The 19291-nt window shown below is 36.6% G+C and overlaps 1 protein-coding gene across 3 annotated transcripts in view; it reads right to left on the reverse strand.

Annotated features, from left to right (window-relative positions):
• LOC127282118 (homeobox protein homothorax) overlaps positions 1 to 19291 on the reverse strand; it is a 388123-nt gene that overhangs the window by 21643 nt on the left and 347189 nt on the right. For all 3 annotated transcript variants that reach the window (XM_051306201.1, XM_051306200.1, XM_051306202.1), the window contains one exon: positions 1458 to 1516. In XM_051306201.1, the coding sequence (XP_051162158.1) occupies positions 1458 to 1516 (59 nt within the window). The remainder of the gene's footprint in view (positions 1 to 1457; positions 1517 to 19291) is intronic.

Genomic DNA, 19291 nt, shown 5'->3' on the forward strand with positions numbered 1-19291 from the left:
TTTTTGTTCAAATTGTAGTCACATGAGCAGGTTCGGATTATAAATCATTTCGCCCACAAATTTTAAAGGGGCACTTTTGAATAGTTGACTGGTAAATAACTTGAATATACAGGAAAGTACTAACAAAAAGAGTGACAGAACGACAAGTTAACGGAGATCTGAAAGTACAGACCGAAATGAAGAAAAAGATAGGAAAAGGGGGACTTGGTAATGATCGGGATTGACATCAGAATAATAATCTGACGAACATGAGTTTCCACTTTACCCTATATGGGACCATGTCTCTTTTGCTTTCTCACCCCATGAACTCGTCTATATACGCGCACGCTTTTTTGATAAATCTTTAGAGGCGACAACAACCAAAATAATTTTCGAGTTCCGCAAACAGTTTTCATTTCGTAAGAATGAAAAACATCTACCAAAAAAAACTCGGCATTTCTTCCAAAATAACCACAAACCTTCGGATTAGTTGCCTAGATGAAAACAGAGTAAAGAAGTAGTCCTACTGTGCGAAAGTAATTTGTTGTCTGATGTGGCCAAAACTCTTATTTTCAACTACAGCAACCCCTAAAGCCCAGTTTCGTTAAAGCAAACAACCCGTAACTCAGTGAGTGTTTATGAGATGGAGGGTGGGTCTCTCCAGCAGTCGGGACTGTAGTCGTAAAAATAGGCGAATCGCCCTGTGTTTCGGCCGTTGATTCCGAAATACCTCCCTCGATTTGGAAGTTTTCTTAAGAGCTGTAGTTTTCCTGAGTAGAAAAAAACTGTAGAGCAAGGCAAGTTTGAGATTCGAGGAAAAGAAAGGAAGCTGTTTAGAGAAATGAGAGAGGCAGAGATAAAATTGTGAAAATAAAGAGGAGGAAAGAACGCAAGAATGATGGAGAAGGGGTTTCGAAAGAACGGACCGCATGTTGTCGGATCGTAAAACTCGCTCTGATCACCGCTACCAATTATCCTACCATTATTCGAACGTTATCCACCTTCTGCCTACTCTACCGGGAACCCTCAAGCCCTCTTTTCCGATGAAGGGGTGTGAGACAACAAGTCTGATCCCCAACCCTCCCAGGAGCCGTTGTTGTCGCCTTTTACTGCAAACGAAGTGATTCCCACCTCGTAAAGACGACGTTCTTACAGATTAGAGGGCGAAAAAGACTTTTTACGCTTTTGAATTTTCCACCCGAGGCAACATCCGAAATACGACGAAAGATACCAATTTCGTCGATAGAAAACGTTCGCGTGCATAATTTTATTTACTCCTGTCAATAAAATATAAATATCCAGGTATGTAAAGAGAGTGGTATATTTATAGATGGTAATTCAATTTGTTAATACAACAGGACAGTGGATAATGCCATGAATCAAAATTTTATTGAAAAAATGTTATTTCAGTTTTTAAATGAAGATTGTTATGTTGTATTGTGTTAGAAAACTGTTTTAAAAAACTGTTCTCGACTTACCGGCTCGATTGCTCTGATCAATCATAGGTTGGACGATTCTACGCCTCGCATTAATGAACCTGTAACAGAAAAGAAGAATGACGACATTAAACAAATTTTAATTTAGCTAACGCAAAGAAAACTCTTTAAAGAAGAGATATTAATTGTGTTGAGACACAACACTGGGGATGTCTCAGAAACTAAAATTAACTCTCCACCTGATTTGTACCACTTCTTTTAACGTTAAAATCATCTTCAACAAATTTAGGCTGTAGGTGCGCTATTTTAACACCAGATTTGGGTAAAGCAACGCGTACAAGGAAATATAGTTTTTACACTACTGAAATTTTACTTGTATCAAGAACAAAATCTTTTTTCCTGTGTTACCTTTAACTATGAGGCCTTACATATTTTGAATACAGCAAACAATAAAAGCTTTGAGTCCACAGAACAGAAAGACGATAAAAGCAAAAGAGAAGGGTAGAAATCTCGTTTATCGAAAGAGCTCTTCTTGGCTAGAGAGTAATAAGAATGTCCTCCTTAGAACATCATTAGCCACGCTGAAAGATGCTTTCGAACAGGCGATAACCAAACAATAGATTTGCGGTTGTGTTTTGGGGTTTGTTGAGAGAGAGAGAGAAGGGGGGGGGGGTAAGATGAGAATAAGGAAGGAGGCGTACGTCAGCCGACGTCAGCGTCGCGGCGCCCTAATGGGCGCAGACGCCGGAAGTGATTGGGTTTCTGCTCGACTGACTCAAGCAGCACCATGTCGACCACCACCTCTTCCTCTATCTTCTGACTTTCGATTCATCCACAAACCACCCTGGCCAGAGGGGTTCTCGAGAAATGAACCCCTTGTTTTGCGATAGCTCTTTCTTGCAGAGCTCCACGCCTGGTCGAATCTCTCGCGAGAATGCAAGAGGGAGTCTTATGAATAATAATTATTAAACTCCCGTTTATTATACAGATATGTGCGCTCTAGCACCCTTCTATTGTCATGTTATTGCCGCCCAGTAACTTCCGGTTGAATTCGGAATCAGCATCACAGCTCACTTCTCCAAATACACTCAAAGAGAAGAAGCTTTAGCTTTACCAACAGGTTAACATACTGAATAATTATTACAAACTACAATTGTTCATGAATAATTTATGAAAGCAGATTAAGGTAAAAATGTATAAGAATTAAAGGTATCTTTTGCAACTAAAAAGCGCAGGCTAATAACATACTGAAATTTGAAAGTTTCTTGAAAAAAATTTTCAAAAATTTAAAGTGCACAGTAGAGATTGATTTTAGTTGAAAAATTAGCGCAGAGTGGGAAGAAAAATAAGCTAAAGCATGAAATCGTCTTGAAAGTGGTTTTGGGTTATGGTATTATAAACTGGTATCGTCAAAGTAAAGATTTGAAAGATACATAGTCTCTGGTTATTGCTTGATAAAAGAGTGTCTTGAGAGGAGGTGCGGGAGAGAAAGAAAGTATCATAGAGGCCTCTTTTCCAATTTCTGGTGCTTCTGAGCGACTATATGGTTCCCCTTTGCCAACGTAGGCGGCATGTCACAGCCAGCTGACTCCCGCGCCCCGTCGGCCACCCTGTTGCTGAAATATCGCCTGAACAATGGCGCGCCATTCCACCCCAGAGAGAGAGAGAGAGAACCGACAGACTGCCCAACCTACTGAATTCTCACACCAGTGCGTATCCACACGACAAACAATCTGCGAGAAACCAACAAAAATAACGTCCCTGGAAAACTCGCCACCAAAGCCAGGAGAGCCGATTAAACTTTACATTTCAAATAGCTCAGCACGTAAATATTCAAACGAGAAAAATTAATATATGCAAAAAAAGAGTTTCAAATTTCTAAAAATATTTTATTGTGAGTTAATAATATGATGGGGAAAATCAAAGAGTAATTTTGCATATTGCCATCTGTACTGATCGTTGGATGACAAAACACTTTTCGTCACTCCCTTCTTCCAGCAATTCAGGCTTTCAACATTTTAATGCAGTTTTGATTATCAAGTCTGTACCCATCCTCCATATTTAAGCCGCTCTTTAGATTTCACCCTCAACCAACAATTTCCGTTTCCGTAAAGCACCCAGCGTTTATCATATTAGAAAAAGCAGCTCTTAAGTTGTGACTTTTGGCTCTTTAAAAAGTAAATTTTTATCTTCTTCCAATACGTTCTCTAGCGCATTTTTTTCATAATTTATATTTACCGCAAGAAGAGTTAAAATTATTTTCAAAATACTTGACTCAATTTTCTTCGTCTATATTTATTTATAATATTTTCAAAAGTCCATTCATAACAGTTATTGGTTAACGAATGTCGAGTGTGTTAAAGAAAAAAATTTTGGATAGGGAGAATTTTAGCTGAAAAGATCGATGAACACGAGAGAGTGGGTTGTGTGAGTTGCAAAGGACCCTGTATTTTTATGGGGCCGGAATAGGAGGCGAGCATATGACGGTTTCGCGTAAAAAGAGTATAAAACTCACCGTAACGGGTGTCTCCTGCATGACCTCCCGTACCGTGGCTAAATTTAGTGCACTCTGTGCGCATACATGAATAATATGCTTGAATTCGCCTAGATACATACTGCGGCATGTGAAATCCGCATTCACTATGGATGCATCTATAGCATAGGACAAATGATTCGATTTGTGGATCAGTGACAAACATCCTAATACTTTGCACATTTATACCACAAAAAAAGCAAAACAAATAATGCACGCAAGTCAAATACGAAAATATCATTAATTTGTAGGCACACTTATTCAATATTTCCTATCCAAATTGAAGGTTATATTTAATAAAGTATTTTTAGTAATCAAATGAAAATAATAAAAATAATTAAATATTAAATGTAAATTATTTATTAAATATGTTTGAACATATGAATATCTGCATGTTAAATTGAGTAGAATTGTCTTGCACTAAATTTTTTGTAAGAATCATATTACACAGAAAATTTAATAAAAATTATCTTGTACGAATTTTTAAATAAGAATTATATGAACGGAAAGCGTCGATATATTTTATGCAAAAAATCAATTACTCCATTATTTTCTATAAATACTATGAGAATAAAATGAGAACAACTTTTATAAATAAAATAATTTTTCCCTGTCATGTATGTACACCTCGGTAACGATGATTACTGCACACAATAACATTTACTCTCTTCGACCATTTGCAATTATCGAAGAGCTTCCATTAGTTAACTGCAGTCGATACATGGAGCACCAGGTCTCTCGCATCAAAACATCATTACTGTCCAAAAGGAGGTGGAGGTGAAGAGGAGACAGAAAGCACACTGTACTATTGGTAATCAATTTCACTATAGGGAGCTGCGCCGCGCCGACTAATGCAAAGGGTTGCCGGAACGCGAAACAGTCGTAATGATCGCCATTAGAAAATGGATTATGTACGTTAGACGAAATCGTCACATACAACGATGAAAGTTCACACCTCCTATTTCACTCGGTTCCCGGATTGCTAATTTTTAAATTAAGATAAAATTTAACTGCTTTTTTAAAAAGCAAAAATAAAGACTCAAATTGAATTCTTTTAAAATTAATTCCATATTGTTTATTAATACTATGTTTATTAACAGAGACACATATATGTAGAAGAGAGTTCAATATTTTCAACAATTTAAAATTAGATCATTCCACCTGACAAAATTGTATTTCATGATTTGGGTTACATCAATTAGAAACTCCGATTAACATTGTGTTGTTAGTTTGTGTAACTGTAAGTACAGGAACAAAAATTGTAAACCCCATGTCACTGGATTCGACAGACCGCGCGCACGAGTGCGCATAATTTCCATTCAACGAATTCAATGAGCATTACAGGGAGCATCCTCCCAGCGTGTAATCGCGTTTCCTATAGGAGCAACGATCCGAAATCGATTTATTTCTATAACTTTGCCCGGATTAAATAATAGAAGCTTTATCCGATCACGGTTGTACTGTTATTCCACTTAAGTAAACCAATTGCTAAAGGCAAGTTTGTTTCTGCTTTTATATGAATTAAAAGTACATTTTTTTGAACGATTAATCAAAATTATATTTAAATTAACCTAAAAGTAAAAATTTTACACAGGAGGCACATCAAGATATCAAATGTGAGAGGAAACTAAAAAGTAGTAGAACAAATTCAATATAGTCAGACGCAGTGAAGAAAGTGAAGCACACTCAGACAATATATTTGTCTGATAGAGAAAATAAAATTTCACTTGAACTAGGTGAAAAGAAAATGACAAGGGATACTAAAATTGAAGTTTAGTTATTATTTAAAACATTATTAATTATTCACAATAAATAATTTAAATGAAAGGTTTTTATAAAACGCATTAAATGCTGAAGCGAGTGAGTTCGGAGAGCTGATTGGACACTGTGACATCATAGCACATGATTCTATTATGCTATCAACGTGACGCACGTTAAACCGCATTGATGACATAGCCAACCCGTTTATATATATCCAGCTTGCCTAGTTGTTGATCGTCACTTGACATCCGACTTCGTTTCCTGAATATCATCTAAGTTAAGATAACGTTAACAAACTGCATATGGTCTCACTGTTTTCCCATTGGATATGTGTAAGTTTTGACAGCATGCCCGATACTACTCAATGGAACAATCTCACTTATCATGCTGCAGTTTATTTGCAATTTTTGTAAAAGAAGACAACTTTTCAACACAACTATATCCATCGATACATTCCATGTATTCACATCATTAACAATGAAAATAGTAGTATCAGTATTTTTATGTAGATTCTTTCTATTCCCATTCCGATCAAGAATCGATACTCGTTGATCGAAATTCGAGCAACACAACGTTAGGGTTTCATCAATTTAATTTAATGATTTATAAAAGCTTTTAAAAAATTTACTACAGTACACTTAACTAAGAGTGAATAGTAGAGACTTTAAGATTATTTTAAGTTAAGGCAGTTTTATTTATCGAGAACAGACTGTATATCTATATTACACTTTTAATTTTATAACAAAACAATTGTCAAAAGTCATCCCAAAATTTTAAAATAAACTCCAAAGCTATAAGTAACGTAAGGTTAGTATTCAAAAAATTGTTTCATAAATGTAAGGTACACTGTTAGAAAAATCTGTATTAGATTTAATATACCTACATGTAAATGAAGCAAATATGCAATATTGATATTGAAATCTAATATACTAAATTTAACATAACAACATGGCGGCCGCAGAGGCCTATTTCACCAATCGGTGTTTATTTCCTCACGGAGAAAAATATTAAATAGTTACTCATTTTTCTCCGTGCTTGATATATTTAAATTTAAATATTAAATTATTATTAAAATTTATAAATTTATTTAAAATTGAAATAAGTGTGAAATTCTTCAACTATTGTGTTGTTTATGTTCAAATAATGTTTTATAAAAGGGAAATTTTTCAAAAAATCATTCTGAATATCAAAATTTTAATACTTCTATGAGACATTTAGGTTAAGTATTGTTTTTAAATAAAATAAATTATTTTGCTTTACTAGTTAAAATCTTATTGTATAATCAAGAACATACATAAATTAAGTAAAATGCAATTTTTTAATTCTAATTTTTACAGGTAATGAAAAAGATACTATTAATATATCATAGTTTCTTAAATTTAAGTATTTATGTATATTAAAATTACAATCATTTCTAACAGTGTAAGTTTTTATCGAATAAGACTGCTTTAAGGAGCACTAGCCTCAGAAGAATTTTTTATTAAAAGAATCTTTTTATGTTGGCCTCATAATCGTAGGTTTACTTGAAACCTCGCCGGATTATTATAATTCATCTTAGAGGTCGTCGTTTAAATATCGAGTTACTGGCATTACTGAGTCAGCGCGTACAAGTATCCTTCAGTAATACGAGAGCCAGTGCCGCGCTCGTTGCGAATTTATATTTGAGAAGTGTCGAAATATGTAGACGTCGATATCGATTTTTTGAGATGAATAGCAAAGGAATATACAAGCTCATTTGTTGGCAAATAAACGTCATCAATCTCATTTAGTTTTTAGTATATAGAAACATTTGCTGCCCTTTTAGGAGTTTTATTAACTAAAATACATACTGCAGAAGGCGTCAGAACATTCGAATATTGTTTCTAGGAGAGTTTGACTTAAGATTCCCCTAGGAAAAGGCGATGTATCACAAGTTGTTAATAGCAGCAAAAGTGGGCTTACATTTCGCTTTCTGCTAGATTGCCACGTGGTACCGTGCACAGAAGGAGAGACGAGATAGAAAACGTCAATGAAGAGAACGAGAGAGAGAGAGAGAGAGAGAGAGAGAGAGAGAGAGAAAAGAGGTGGGAGTGTGAACGACAGTTTATAACGGCGTCAGCAGTTGCTACACAGGGTATATAATACAGGAGCTGAAGTTTAAGAGACTGTTACAAGCTGACGCCTTCTGATCCGAGGTGAGGGTGGATATACCATCCTCGACCCCAGAATGCGATGAGTCTGACCCCGGCCAAGAGGTAGCCGGTGACAATCGACTGGGTCAAGAGGGGCGACAGCTGCGATGCCAATAACTTTCTCGAAACGAAGCTGGCAGCCCCGAACAACTGAGGGTTCTCGCAACATCCGCATGGAAATGGCGGCTTGCATTGCGCTTGTTCATTACGTGATAACGCTCACCGTTCTGGAATCGGCGAAAATTAACCAACAGGACGTCTGTAATAGTCTGCGGCAGCTTGTTGTCGTCGTATTAGATTCACTCTAACCTCATAATACAGAGTCCCGACGGATGCACAACGAGCAGCAAAACCAAGAGGTCAACGCGCGACAGAAGTGCGTTACATAACGCCATGACGCGACATCCACCAATCATGATTTCGCCTAGTCCCATTCATCACGCGGCATGTGCCTCGGTGCCTGGTTATGCACGTGTTACCTTAATTGCGCTGTATTAACCAACGACCTCGCAAACAACATGTATACCAACGGGCATCAGATTGTCCAACGTCGGCTTGACGAAAGACACTGATGAAACACGTTGTTTTATGGCTTTTCAGACCAACGAAAATACTATTTATAACCTTTCGCATTTTTCCTATATTAATGACGAGCCAGGTATAATAAACTGCGTATGACTTTACTTCATAGATTTATTGTTTGCCACCTTACATTAGCTTATTTAACTGTTTCATTATAAGAAACATATACTATAGTAATTTACCTATATTACAATTTGTAATTCATTCATTCAGTATAGACAGAGTTTAGAAATCATATGTGTTTTGCTACTTTATTACATTTTAATTGATCGAAAGGTTCATATAGAAAACTATTTTACAATTTTGTATTACAATCAAGTCGCGTGAATATAATACGACTTTTTGTCTGGAACAATTAGAACGAGCATTAAATTGCGCGCTGATTAAAAAATGGATGATTTGTCTTGATGTAAATTTTTCGAAAAATGAAAGAAGACTATTCTAATTGTCGAACGAGATTTACCCATACATGCATATTTAATGAATATTTTATTCTGTACAAGAATATTCTACCAAACCTTCTCCAAATGTCGAAGAATTAAAAATTATTACTTTCTATTTATTCACCTGCTGCTTTATTTAAATCGCTATTGGACAGATAGGAGTTTTCAAACTGATTGCAAGTTTAGGTGGAACGTCAGGGAAACAGAAATAAGAAATAGGCTGGAAGGAAACTCATAAAAAGACACGTGGCGAGATGTAGAAAAAGATTTCAGAAGCGAAAGATGGCAAACGAGACCCTTTAGGGCCATCCGGTGGACAAACGGTCAATCTAAACGACTCTTATCTCTGACGTAAACCTCAGCTGCTTTCTTTAAATCTAAATAACAGTCATATCCCTCCGGATAAGACCAAAATTACAGGCCTCCGGCTGTGTCTTTATATGCACTTTAGGTTAGCGGGGGAGGCCAAATGAAGTGTTTTCACAGTCATAAAAGACTAAAATCTGCATTTAACCTTACAAATGCGTTGCGACTTTTAAATCTTTATTTAAAAAAAAAAACCTTCAAAATGGTTTTCAGCAAACTCTCCGTAGGTGTCAAGAAGATGAGACCTCAATGGCTTCTGGATGAAGGTAGATAAGTAACCATTTACATATCGTTAAGACTGCAGATAAAAATAAAGTTTATGCATACTTTGTTTCCATTATATTTTTACCGTGAAGAAATCATTTTTAAACTAATCTTTAAAAACAGTGATACATAATTTTCGAAAACTTTCTTTACAGTGTAAATATGTCAATATCTCAAAACAAATATAAACCATACAGTTATTATATATTTTCAAATTCCCAAATAACAAAAGGAACTTGAAAAACCATTTTCAAAAATGGAAAAGGTACGAAATATTTTCCCCGCATTTTGATTAAATCAACAAAGTATTTTCCCACAGGAGAGATACGTGATTAAATTGGAAGATTTAAGGGTCTGCGATATAAAAAAATAAAATTTCCATCCACGAAAAAAATAGAATAACGGGTGGTTTATGAGTTAAGGCAAAGCGGCGCCGGGCTACACTTTTTTATATTCTCGAAGCTCGCAGCGACTTTCTTTCTCTGTCGTATTTTTATTTCTTTTCTTCGTTCTTTCTCTTTCTCTCGCCGTAGGAGCTCACCCGTGTGTGGAATTTGAATCCGCTTGTAATAAAATCCGGGCTTTATGCGACGTTCGAGGTAGGTGCAGGTATCTGCTAGCACATACCAATACTGCCAAGTTACATTCACATCTGCATACAGGTACATAAAGGTACCTGAAGGATCTTACGAAGCAGCAGCATCAGCAGCAGCGACGATGTAAATAATACAGCAAAATTGCTACCAGATTTTTTCCGACTAGGTACAACTTCTGCCGAGGTAAATTTCTTCGGTCGAGGATACGTCGACGACGATGAAGAGAATAAACATGAGGTCAGATTTTTTTCTGAGAGTCTTGGTCGCTTTCGGTCACGGTGTGTCTATCGATATTGTAAGGATGAGAGGCGAATAAGAAAAAAAGAAAAAAAGCGTTAGAAAAGAGAGAGAAACTCAGAGGGACAGGCGAGAAACCGGTGCGACTGCAGTTGCTGTAATTTGTAATTCGCAGGTGGGAAGCGAGAAGATCCAAGATACCAGAGAGATTTAGAGGAAGACTGCAAACGAGAATTTTACCTTTTGTGTAGCTTTGTTACTCAAATGAGAAAAATGACAGATGTCTGCCTGAATTGGATATTATTTTTGCATTTTAAAATATACTTCTGAAAGTTTCAATAACAAAAAATGTCATCTTATGTTTCTAAGAATGTAGTGAATTATTTGCAATGCCTGCTTTTTTTCAGTGAATTATTCAAAAAGAGAACTTTTTCCAACTAGTGTCAACTAGTGTCATTTCAACACTATCAATGAAACAGTTAAAAAAATAAAATAGTTGTTTCGAAAAAACCGAAACAAAAGGAATTATGAAAATATTTTTTAATCGACCATTAGGAGAAGTTGAATGAAGAAAAGTCGCGATGACGAATAAGCACCCTCAACTAATAGGACTTTGCTTAATCAAGGGTTCTAATCGGGCGTTAGCTGGACGAATTTGCACGGTCGATGTGGCAGGGAAATGCCAACCAACACCTACCCGTCGGTATAATTACCCGAATGGGTGAGGTCGAACGTTGATAGCGAAGTCGAAGTAAATCGGATTACGTGGATATCATCTGCGTAATGTATGTATGTATACATCTACATACCACACCTTTATGTGTAGCATGACATCCACCACGAATATGGTACTCACTCACACGAGATCTAGTTCGCACTTGCACATATATGAAGTTCTGAAGGGGCTCTTTCGTTCATTTCTCTCTCCGGGGGAAATATAAGGGTGCGCGACCCTGAGAGATAAAGGGTGCAGCAGCAGGGTTCTCTTCTGAAGACCGAGGGAGAGTACGACATGTTTTTCTAGACAATTTGTTCGGCAACATTAATCACCACTCGCACGGTTAGGGGTGGGTTCAACAAGAGGACGTCAACGGGTGTCGAGGCTGATCATTTTTTAAATTTATTCTGTTCAAGGAGCACCGAAGAAAATGTTACTGGAATCGACTCACAAATTCCATCCGATAAAATTTATGGTGCAGTACATCAGTTTGTGGTGAAGATATCATTTGGTCAGACAACTTTATTTTCATAGGAAATTATTTCCATTTAATTTTTTCTATTCAGACTTTAGATTATTAGTTCCGTTTCTCTCTAGTCCTTAACACTTTTTAATCAAAAAATGGATCAAAATTTGCTTATTTTATTTAAATGTAGAAAAGTTTGATATTGAGAGTTGCAGGCATCAAAAATACGACCAAGATATAGTCAGGCAACTCATCTATCAGAATAAGCGAGGGAAAATTACTTTCCTTATCGAGAGTAATACTGGAGGTAACTTTGGATTAATCCCCATTTATATTTAAACTCACTTCTACGTGGTATTGGTTGGCGCCAGCGAATACCTTCAGAACCTACAGCCGTCCTGTAGGTAACACAATACTATATGTGATGATTATCTGGAAAACTAATTTCACAAACGCGACCGCGATTCTATGCTTTCCCGTTGCTACCATTAGTTGACAGAGAGTTGTAGCCTTACGTTACGAAGGAAGAAATACATTGTAATAAAATCACAGTGAAAAGAACAAGGAAGGACTTAGTAAATATGAATTCATCAGCAATTAAATAAATACATTTAGTACAGCTTTAATAAACAATTTGTCGCTTATCACTTTATATTTTATCCAAACGAACATCAGTCATTGTTATTTTATGCATCAACGCCCCACTTCCCTTGATGGGAGTCAAAATTCCAATTGTTTGCCCACCCCCTCGTATCACATTCACATTCGCACGTTTCGCGAGAGGTTATTTGTAATTTTCATTATCTCGACATAAAAGGCACCATTTAGCCGCCATGGCACGTCGAAAGTTAATAGGGGATTGTTGAGAGTGAGGGACAAATGTCGCTGGGGTTCATTTTGGGGCTACTTCAGGTGAGCGTTGTTGGAAAAGTATAAAAAAGAAACAGTATAACATGGAAGAAAAGTATATTTACCAAAAGGAAGTTTGAGAAATAAAAACTGTTGGAAAAAGAACAAATAAGAAAAGGTCAATATGAGGAGGCACGTGACTGTCGATGGCGTTTGTTGATTCCAGTCTCGATTCAGGACATCGTTTCGTATATAGCTAACAACAATTTCCCAAAATCTGACGAAATTGGCTACTCTCCCTAGTCATCCGAAGAGAAGTGGTGCACCCTCGGCCACGTAACGACGTTTATTGGCTGCTTAAAGGCCGTTTCTATGCGCGACACATTGTCGCTAAATAACGCCCGCGAGTCGTAGGCTATCCTCTATTCTCGTGCAAGTATCTGTATTGCCGTCGTAGCATATATGTACTATTTTCTGAACACACACACTTGTGATCACGTTCACCAAAGAGAAGCACGTACCTATAAGGGTCCAGTGAAATATATGGAATGTCGTCCATTCAGATGGTCAAAGCCTTTGAGATTTGACGTTCGAAGCCATATTGCCAGATATCCAATTGGATGTATGATGTGTTGCTCAATTTACGAAAACAAATAAGTCTTTGCAAAACTCATAGAAAGTAAAATGATTTATATTATTCTTTGTTGGTTGCTGTTATTTGCATCGGTATGCACGTGTTGGCAGACACATGAAATACGTGTGCCAGATAGACAAAAGGGGTAACCCGGAGAAAGGGTTGCACGCCCTATCCGCTCTCTAGAGAGTAAGAAGGGACGGGGTAATACTCATTCGGGTGTAATCGCGCTCACAAAACTCCATCACACTTTGCTAATAGAGCCAGGGAGAGAACGAATGGATGGCCTTCCTGGGTTTATGCGGTATAAACGGTGTTTCTATGTTGTCCGCTTAGGGAAGGGTAATGGGCACAATGTGTCGATAATAGGGAGAATATTCTCTACGAGAAAGTCAAGGAAATATATTATTATCACTGTAAATAGATCCAATGTCCAGTGATATCTAACGTAGGCCCCCTGATTTCCTTTGAAAGAGAATTACATGAAATGAGAAAAATGATTAGCTTTTCTTGGTTAGCCAACCTAAATTAATGTCCAGTTCTATTAATAGAAGTTCTTGTTAACAAAAATCATTCTGAATGTAGTGTAGTGCTTATATACTCTTTTAGATAAATAAATTTGATATTGGTTCCTTTTTTCCTGTGCAAGAAATTGAACTAGCTGGTTCTTGTAGACAGAGAAGATTTCCATATGACGATTATTAAAAACAATCGCTCCGATTTTTCTACGACGAAAGTATAAAAGAGACATTTTAGATAACAATGTATAAGGATCATCCTATCTCAACAACTACTTGGGTGCAATTATGTAATTTCATTTTGACTTCCACATCGACATTAACTTTCATAACGACTTTCACTTTTATTTTGACTCTGCTTTTCACTTTCATTTTTAAGTTCACATTTACTGAAATTCAATTAAAAATTGTATTTCAGTAAAAGTGAAAATAAAAGTGAAAGTGAAATTCAATATCGATATGGAAACCAAAATAAAAATACATAATTGCATTGATTATTCTAAAATAATCATTCAATTGTATGTAAGCGAAATTCCTATATTTTATTATAAAGAATTTATTTTCTGGAAAAAATTGTAAAGTATTAAATAGAAATGTATTAGCTTATTCTTTAGATTGATTGAGATAGACATAGCCGAGGCTAGAATTGAATTAAAAAGTAGAATAATCAAGATTATTAATTTATTAGTAAATTAATTACATGTGTATGTATATGTACATCTCTTTCCTGTCGTCGTGAGATAGGACCAACAAGATTTATTTTCAGTTTTCAAGTAATTAATTTAAGTTTTAATCATTCTAACCAATATTTAAACTTTAATTATATACTAGTCAATATATTTTATTCCAGTTGTACTAACCGAAATTTTTTTTCAATGTGTTCTTTTTTTCAACTGAAACGCGGCTACTGCGTCTAAAAATCAATTTTTAAGTGATTAATAATCAGTAAATCTTTCAATAAAACCTTTTTAAAAATAAGTTATTTTTCATTGATTGAACTTTATTTAAATAAATGTCTTCTTTTAATATTGGTTACCGTCAAGAAAAGATCAAATTGCATATTAATAAAGCTTTTTCTTTTTCTTTTAAAATGATGAAAGCATTTTTCGATTTTCATGATCATAATAGATGTAATTAGATTCATAAAATAATAGATTCTTAAAGCTCGTCCTCTTCATTGTCTTCACACCGAACCCTTTCCTTTCCACCCTTGAGTTATGAATGTGCCCAATTACATCTTAAAAGCTGTGCTCCATTAATTTTCACAGCTGCTGCCTAATTGGGAACCTAGACTTGATAATAAACCTCAGTGCTTGTACCAAAGGCCCACTGGTTTTACGACCGTCGAACTTTAAGGGACTTGACACGGTACGACCTAGACAGCAGCATCGATCGGCGCCAACTTCTGATACCTTCATCATCGTATCTCGTCCTTATTCGCGTCCAGTAACCTTGAACTTGATCAAGGAATCATGTGCTCTATATCAACCACTGTTGTCATTCGTAATATATCATTTTCTTTAAAGAAATTAACATTTTGAAGTTTATAAGAAATTTTTCAAGTTTATTGTTGAATGATTCAATACTTAAGTCGTTGTAACAAATTCAAGATATTTTCCAGAATTTTTTAACAAAGCTGCTCCTTGACATATTAACAAAGCATTTTTAGCTTTATAATGAAAATATAGGTAAAGCTAGCTATGGCTTGCTGTTATACTCTACAGTTTCTGGGTGGTGTAGGCCGAGATATTCGTGCTAACAAGGTCCGCTTGGGTGGCACGAGCAAAGCTTATGCACAGTCGTTTGCTAGCAGGTAATATTACGGCGAGATGTTTTGCAAGGCGACGAAGAAAGTGTTCGGTGTTGTACCTGCTGGTATCATGATGGTGACTCGTCTTCCATGGCGTCGTACATTTTCCTTTTTTGCTTTTTGTTCAATGTGGCGAGAAAAAATGCGCCAACAATTAATTCATCTCGCAAAGAATCAACAAAACGGCGTTAATAAACTCTACAACTTTGTTACCTAGTCCAAAATTTATTTCTCAATAATTCTCAAATTTATGCATTAATGTAAATAAAAATAAGAAATTACAATTAATTGTTACATTGTACTGCAACAGAAAACTAATTTAATTTTAAAAATGAAAATATTTTGATGACTATGGTAGTGAATAAATGGAAACAATATTCCATATCGACTGGGAAACATAGTGCGCACAGTCATAGAATGATCGTTTAATCGGCCGTGCATCAAACAATTGGTGTGTTACACAATTCCGGACCTCAGTTGTTTTGTCCCTTTCTCTCTCTGGGTCATGTAATATATGGCCTTTCTCACTCTATGGTCAATCACTCTTCGTCTTCCGCAGAGACAAATAGTGCGATATGATCCGGTAAGCAATTGATTGTCCATGTTATTATGACTGGCAGTTTTGGTGTTAACTGTTGTCCGATGACCAAGAATCTGGTAAAAACTGTGTTACTCACTAATCAAATAATTTATTCTCCAATTTAATAAACCTAAAGACAAAAATAATGATACCATTACAAATAAAAAAAAACTTAAAACCTGTTTTAAAAAAATAATTCGAAATTAAAAAAGCATATTTCACTTTCCACATCACACTGTATTCCAGTGCCAGTATTACTCTCTCTTTTATTCCTACTTTGTCGCACTTCGAAGCGCGAAAAAAGGATACAACCCGTTATATCATGGCCGACATCATGTAATTCTACGCGACTCTATGGTGCCTTTTCGTGCGGTAACTCTCTGCACGCCATAAATATCTCTGAATCATCGTTTGTGACCCCTCTCGCAATATCTCGAAAACGCAAAACATAAGTACTTTATACCAGCAAAGAAAAAAAACATTATACATAAACAAACAGTTTGAAATAAAAATCTTGACTCATTTTCAATTCACTTCGTGACAATGAGGAGAATATGTGGTCAACGTCATGTGGATTTTGGACTATCGAATTTTCTAACTATGTGACGCTTACAGTTAAATGCGATGGATGGATAATCACGCAAAGGGGAACCCGAACGGACTAGCCGACTTCCTTTATCGACATTTTGATACAAAATGGCTGCTCGCGACAGGGAGTCCCGCGTAATCTCTCCCGATTCAAATTAACACACGCAGCGCCCAACGGGGGCTCCTGGCGTGCTATGGGGAACTAGCGCGGCATGGAGGAAAGAGATAATATCGCTATACATCCTTATCTTTTTTCGCCTTCCTTTTTCCAACTCACTGGCAATCCTTCGTTCTTCCTTTGCTTTTGTTTTTTCACAGTATATAAGCAACATATAACGTCTTACCAATCGCAAAGAATCAAATAATAGGAAAAACAATATTGTGAATCGTACAGCTTAAGTGCTAAATAATTTGCTTATTATATTTATTTTTTGACAATTACTTGGTTCTCGATTTTTCTGCAATTTCACAAGTTTTTTTATGCTACTCGACTACATTATAATGTACCAATCGAACGATACTTTTAAAAAGCTTAAACGATCAAGATACTGTAGTAAAGTTACGATTACGGCAAATCGTCGGTAGCAGAATGCTTACTATGAAAATTGTAACGTCATGATGAGTCTGCCAATGTTTTACCTTCTCTTTGAATTATCGCCCTCTTGGTCTATTAGGTTTGACGTATGAATGAGTCGACCCAAATATATGAACTGATGACGATTATGTAAAGTTTATTGATCCTCGAAATCTACTTGATATTTCTTTTCAGTCTAAAAATAGATCGAATGAAAAATATGTTTTTAAGAAACATGTACAAAATGTTCTCTTCGAGTAAAGATACGAATTGTATAAATAAAGATTTTTAGTTTTTATTTCGTGAAATAAAGATTAAAAAGAAGTAGCTGTGTTACCCAAGGCTTTGTTGAAAAAGACTAAAAGAATTTAAAATAAGAACGACTGGGTATAAAGCTGTCAATAAGAACGCTGACCCCAAACGCAATTTCGGTCGAAGGTAGAATAGAGGACGGTTTTAGGGAAGCGAAAAGGAGAATGGGAATTCGGGAGGATTTGAACATGGAACAAGGTAAAGGCACGAAGCGAATGCGGAAATAAGGGAGGTGAGTGAAAGGGTGAGAGAAAGAAGGAAGAGGAGAATTTGGAAGAGAATAGAGGATGAGAGAGACCTGAGAGAGAACTCCGCTCGCCGAGTGATGCGCGAAGCGCCTCTACCGGGGGTTATATGGAAATGTTGGTCAAATATATCATTCCGGCTTGACAGTGCAATTCTCTTATCTGCCTCGCGCCGCCTGCCGCTACCCCCAAACCCTGCATCCAAACTCCAGGGGCGGATGGGAATGGGGTGGATCGGAGGGCGAAGCGCCCGATAGAGGATCTGCAAACACGCTGCTGCTACTGCTACCGTCTCTTCCCAACCTACCACCCGTTCCACCATCACCTCAGCCTCCATTTTCGTAGCACCAGCCTCTGGTCCTGTTTCATCCAGACTGCGGGTCCGACCGGATGACGAACTGCTTTGCAAAATAGAGAGAAATACAGAGAAACGAAAATACGCGCACTCAAGTACCGACACTTGAATTGTTCCTTTCTTAAAAACAGGATCAGGGCAGCTTTCACATGCCGATTTGGAATGCAAAATACACTGTATCCTCTATTGTATTTGCTTGATATATTTCATCATGTCGAATGTAAAATTGTTGAAACATAGATAATACTTGCTACCATTTTAATCATTTTTTATGTGTTTTTTATGCCGTTGCAATAATAATAATAATTTAACAGAATGAAAGTAACAACCAAAAATAATGAAAAGTGGTATTGATTTTTCCATTTCCCGTTATCGGAAAATTCCCTACTGGAGAGATATCATCCGTATTTATGCAATGAGTCGACAGCAGGATAATCCCCAATACGCACACGATAATATATGCGTGCTCTTTTGTAGTCTCGTGTTAAAACGATGGGTGTCCACCCTCTGATAAAAGGAAGCAATAGAATTCGTCCTGGCATCCATCATTCAGTTTGCACACGATTCTGCAATCCGGATGATAGAGCTTCACTGAGGGTTCCCCGATACTATTAGCATTCTAGTATTTCGGATTCTCACATGTTATTAAAGGGAAACTGACATAAACGAACTGTAGAACAATTCTTACACAGGCAAATGTAAACAAGTGATAGTAAGACTATCACTTTTTCTTATCTTGCCACCGCATATCTTTCTACTTGTAGTCAGACGATCCCGTAATTGCTTCTTTTAACTAAGATTCCCGGATTTAACTTTAGCCGAACGCCTTCCATCCCCCAGCGGCAACTTTACTTCGTCTCAGCGATATCTTTGCAGCCCAATTTTTAAATTGGTTCTTATAACTTAAAATACGTCGCCCCGAAGTTAGAGAATCAAATCAAAACCATTTTAAAAGTTTCCGCTGGCTTATCTTTGAATCTTTGCTCTCCGTTTGCTCCTCATCTTCCATCCTGCGAACGTAATCATCTCTTCGCGACTCACTCCACTACTTTCTTCTCCGGCTCTCTAACCTGTTATTCTTCACCGCTTCATCGCCTTGCGCCGTTCTAAACTCGTTCAAAGGTTTCCAAGGCGGGGATATTGGCGCACTTCTTTCTCAACTTAATTTCAGCCACCGAAAGCCATCGTTCATTCTTATTGAACCAGTGAAATATCCCTGAGATCAAAATGAATACTAAAAAGTAAGCACGTTCTCAGCATTCTGCAATTCGATT

Source organism: Leptopilina boulardi, unplaced genomic scaffold (genome assembly GCF_019393585.1).
Source record: "Leptopilina boulardi isolate dan_hultmark-lab unplaced genomic scaffold, ZJU_Lbou_2.1 LbouV2_280, whole genome shotgun sequence".
NCBI classification, from domain to species: domain Eukaryota; kingdom Metazoa; phylum Arthropoda; class Insecta; order Hymenoptera; family Figitidae; genus Leptopilina; species Leptopilina boulardi.